General features: G+C 50.8%; 1 protein-coding gene across 1 annotated transcript in view; it reads left to right on the top strand.

Annotated features, from left to right (window-relative positions):
* The first annotated feature begins 460 nt into the window (after positions 1 to 460).
* LOC125487709 (transmembrane and coiled-coil domains protein 1-like) overlaps positions 461 to 4880 on the top strand; it is a 25299-nt gene continuing 20879 nt past the window's right edge. Inside the window, exon 1 of the mRNA XM_048619826.1 lies at positions 461 to 3551. Coding sequence (XP_048475783.1) covers positions 3064 to 3551 — 488 coding nt within the window. The 5' untranslated portion in view covers positions 461 to 3063. The remainder of the gene's footprint in view (positions 3552 to 4880) is intronic.

The following is a 4880-nucleotide window of genomic DNA, read 5'->3' as shown; positions in this document are numbered from 1 at the left end:
AGTCAGTTATCACCAGTCCCTAGTGGCCCCTTCAGAGGGTGATGGTGACCTGCTGCGATCTGTAGCAACACTGGCGGTGCCCATTCTGATAGGGGCTGTTCCAGGACTTTGACCCAGCACCACTGAAGGGACAGCCTCTATGATCCAGGAGTGTGAGCGAGAGAGAGAGAGCACGTGCGCGTGTGAGTGAGAGTGCGCGAGAGTGCATGCACGTGTGAGCGTGAAAGAGAGTGTGTGCGCATGTGAATGTGAGTGTGACAGTGAGTGTGAGAGTGTGTGAGTGTGAGTGTGAGTCAGTGAGTGTGAGAGAGAGAGTGCGAGAGAGAGAGTGCGAGTCTTTCTTTCAAGGGCTGACGGGGTGGTTACCCCAGCATGCCTGCTGCTGTCTCTCATCCTGCCGGGGTGGGGGGGGGGGGGGGTGGTGAGACGGTGTGGCGGGTTTGGAAAGTGCTGTGGGAGGAGCCTCGGAAAAGTCACTGCAGTGCGTCTTGTAGACGGTACACAGTGCTGCCGCTGTGCGCCGGAGGAGGGAGGAAGCATTATTCCCCACACAATTAACACAGCCGAAACCAAACCCCATTATTCCCAGACTCAGCACCGAAGTTAAAAAAAGATTTTATAAAGAACGCAAAACTCTCCAATTTTCCAATCTTTTCGACAAAACCATTAACAGAAAGCGCAGACTAAATCTCTGTACTGAACAAAAATCATGATTTATTACAACTGAATAGATTCTTGCCAGAAAGAAACAGTTGACATGTAACTCCATCTCTAACCACCTTATAAACACTCTGACATACACAGATAGAGACAAAAATTGGTGTTCTGGTTGGAGGGGAAGACAAGGAAGCCAGTTCAATGGTCTCTGTCCACAGGGTTTCGCTGAGATGATCCTTTTGGCTTGTGGTCGTTCCTCTTCCTTCTCCAGGTACTTTTGCTTGCAGGAGGGACACGGTGGCTGATTCACACTCTAAGTGTTTGACCTACTGACTAAGAGCCACAACTTACAGAACTGATGGGAAGAGATAGACTAGCTTTTTCCAGGCTTGAGAGGTGTTTCTAATACAGACAAAAGAACAGCTCCTTCCCTTTCAACGGTCTGACAACTGCTAACCAAACATTCATCCCCATAAGATATCCAGCTACCTGGCAGCCAATCACATCGCTGTTGGCAGGCAAGAGACCTTTGTCATCAACCGGTGATCACTATTCCATAGACCAATCAGCTGCTTGTTGCCGGGAGGAATCTCCCTTCGTACACACCCCGGGATCAGCATGTCTGTCGTGACCTCCCCCACTGCTCGAACGAGCAGCTGTGTAAACAGCACTTACAATCGGGTAATCTGCTGTTAAAAAGTGCAGCAATTCTTTCCACAGTCCTCGGTTTTTAAACTTCAGTCCACAATAAAAAAAAACCAAGTAGAATAAAAAGTTACGGCTTTTGCAGAAACTGGTTAAAGATTTGGAAATTTACGGGAAGTAGGCGAGGCCTGCGTATTCTCTTGGCTGTACAGCAGGTGGAAAAACAAAGCTCAACTCTAGAATGCAAAGCTAGTCTCAGTGTTGGTGACCATGAAACTAGCTGCAATTAGGTAAAATCCCATCTGGTTCACTCATGGCCTGGGTTGGGGGAGGGGGAGGCAAATCTGCCAGTCTTACCTGGTATGGGCTTACGTGTGACTCCAGACCCTACAGCGAAGGGCCCGACTCTTAATTGCCTTCTGAAGTGGCTTCAGAGAGACGCTCAGTTCAAAGGGCGAGTAGGGATGGGCAACACATCCCGTGAGACAACAAAGCTTTTCTTTTCGAATCATGGAATCCCTATAGTATGGAAGCAGGCTGTTTGGCTGGCGCAACAGGTCCACACCAACTCTCCGAAGAGCAACCCACCCAGACTTGCTCTCCTATTCCCTATAACTCTACATTTCCCATGGCCAATCCACCCAGCCTGCATATCCCTGGACAATATGGGGTAATTTAGCATGGCTAATCCACCCTTACCTGCACTCTTTTCGTCTGGGGGAGGAATCCGGAGCACCTACAGCAGACACTGGGAAAATGTGCAAACTCCACCCAGACAGTCATCAGAGGCTGGAATTGAACTTGGGCCCCTGGCACTGTGAGGGAGCAGTGCTAACCATCAAGCCACCAAACAGGAGGCTATTTAGCCCAAATTTTAAAAAAAAAGTGCTGGAGAAACTGAGCAGGTCTGGCTGTATCTGTGGAAAGTGAAACTGCATCAGTGTTTTGAGTCCAATATGATCTGTCTTTGGAACTGCTCAGGAATCTTCAGTTCTGAAAGACTTGAAATGTTTCGCCCTCCACGGATGCTGCAGAGTTTCTCCAGCAGTTTCTGTATTTCCTTCAGATTTCCAGCATTTTGCTTTTATTTGAGGCCATTCAGCCCTTAAGCTTGTGCTGCATGATGCCATTTAAAGACTGGCTGTATTGCAACTTTTAATTTGAGGGCCAGAATTTCAGACTTCTGCAGTTTTCCATAGGAATGTTCTTCCTGAAACCACTGCTGAAACGCAGTCAGCCTTCCTCCCACCAATGCGACATCTCAATAGAGGCTGGGAGCCTGCTTTGAAGAGGCCTTGATTAAACCAATGAGAGTGTGGATTGCTGTGTTGGTCTTGAGCTGGAATTAATGGAGGGGAGTTTTTCTCTCTCTCTCTCTCTCGGATCTTTGCCTTTCAGGCTGACGCATCAGAGGTCACCAGCGTGGTACCGTCGCCCAGCCCACTGGCCTTCAGTTTGTTGGAGAACCCCAAGCAGGATTCCCATGAGGAGGCAGAGGTCATACTGGAGGAGCTGAAAACTGAGCATGGCCTCCTCCAGCAGAGGATTCTGAAGCTCACCGAGCAGATCCGGGTGCAGCAGACCCACCGCAACGCCAACATCTCCGAGTACCTGCGGCTCATCGCTCGCGCCGACAGTGCCCAGGCCTTCCGTTTCAAGCAGGCCTTCGAGAAGAAGAACCACTACCTCTCCTCGGTCATCCTGCAGCTCCAGAGGAAGCTGGAGCACTACGTCAGGAAACAGCAGCAGCTGGAGCGGGAGATGGGCCTCCTGCGGGAGAGGAACCCCTCCCTGTTTGCGATCCAGGGGGCAAGGGACGAATATCTGCCAGAGGAGAACCAAGCAGAATCCCCGTTCCACAGTGAAGGCAGTACATCCAAGACAACCCTCCTACCGCGGACATTGTCGGAGATGCAAGGTGCCTCCAAGGAGACCCCACTGGACACATTTAGCCCTCCCTACCAAAATCTCCACACCTCACAGCAACTCACAATGCCTGACGAAGACTACTCCATCACTACCAGCTACTCCGAGGAGCTGCAAGACCTGGCAGTGCTGAACTATGACATTAAAGCAAACGGGATCAATTCCTTCGATAGGCAAAATATTGGCTACCTGTCCATACTGGAGGAGTTGACCGACATCAAAGAAACGCAACTGAATTTGGAGCTGAACTTTAAGAACATAGCAGAGCAGTACAATCAGCATTACTCGGTTTTTAAAGAGTCCTTAGAAGAGGAGAGATACAGGTATTTGTCCATTTTTTTGCCTGACGGTTCACACCTTCACATTCCCCTTCCACTCCCACCTTTCCCTGTAACTGTGGGAAACCCACAGGCTTTTAAAACCCGTTCTGGCCATTGGTTCCTCAATTACTGGGCCACACTTCAGTTTCCCAGGCCAGCTGCACCAGCTCCTCGACAGGAAGGAGTTAAAACTAAAAAGAGAGAGGTGCTGTTGAAGCAACAAAATAATAGGAGGTGGCCATTCAGTCCCCTCCAGATCTGTTCCACCATCCAGTTCAGACTGTGACCGCTTCCAACTCTTCCCTGCACAAATCCTCAATTTTATAGAAACTCTACAGATGGAAGACCATTTGGCCCGTCGGGTCCATTCGAAGAGCATCCCGCCCAGACCCTATCCTATCCCTGTAACCCAGCATTTCCCAAGGCCAATCCACCCTAACCTGCACATCCCTAGACCTCATGGGGCAATTTAGCATGGCCAATCCACCCTAACCTGCACATCTTTGTTATGTGGAAACTGGAGCACCCAAAGGAAACCCCTGCAGACACGGGGTGAATGTGCAAACTTCACACAGATCGTCATCCAAGGCCGGAATTGAACCACGGTCGCTGTTGCTGTGAGGCAGCAGTGCTGACCACTGAGCCACCGTGCTGATTCTCTCTGTACCTGGAATTGCAGCCATCTCAATGCACTCAACGAACCCAGCCTTCTCTGGGCTAGATTCACTATCCTCAGGGAAAAGAATTCTCTCCTCATTTCTATGGCCGAGCCATTGCTCTGAGACCGTACATCCTTGTGTGTTGTGAACTCCGGCCTCTGGTTCCAACTACACCACCGCCAAATCCAGCAACCCCCACCCCAGGGGTGGAGAAGCTTAGCATTGACCCCATCTTGCGCCCTTAAGAACCAACCTGCAGCAAGCATCTGCCATGCACTCCTTTCGATACGGAGGTCAAAACTGACCCAAGTATTCCATGTGTGGCCTCACCACAATGCCCCTGCACAATTGGCAAAGTGTACCTTAAGCTCATATGCCTTGTGAGAAAGTCAAACATGATATGGTGTTTGTACGTAAGTGTTATGTTGGACACCCAAAGAGAGACAGAAAGTACATGCAAGGTAGAGTAGCGCATGCGCGCGAGGGAGAGACAGAGAGCGCACGGGTGCGAGAGACAGAGGGCACGCGTGCGCGCGCGAGAGAGAGAGAGAGACAGAGACAGAGGGCGAGCGCGCGCGCGAGGGACAGAGACAGAGGGCGCGCGCGCGAGAGAGAGACAGAGACAGAGGGCGCGCGCGCGAGAGAGAGACAGAGACAGAGGGCGCGCGCGCGA

Source organism: Rhincodon typus, chromosome 44, assembly GCF_021869965.1.
Source record: "Rhincodon typus isolate 14 chromosome 44, sRhiTyp1.1, whole genome shotgun sequence".
NCBI classification, from domain to species: Eukaryota; Metazoa; Chordata; class Chondrichthyes; order Orectolobiformes; family Rhincodontidae; genus Rhincodon; species Rhincodon typus.
This window is presented reverse-complemented; position numbering and strand designations above follow the sequence as displayed.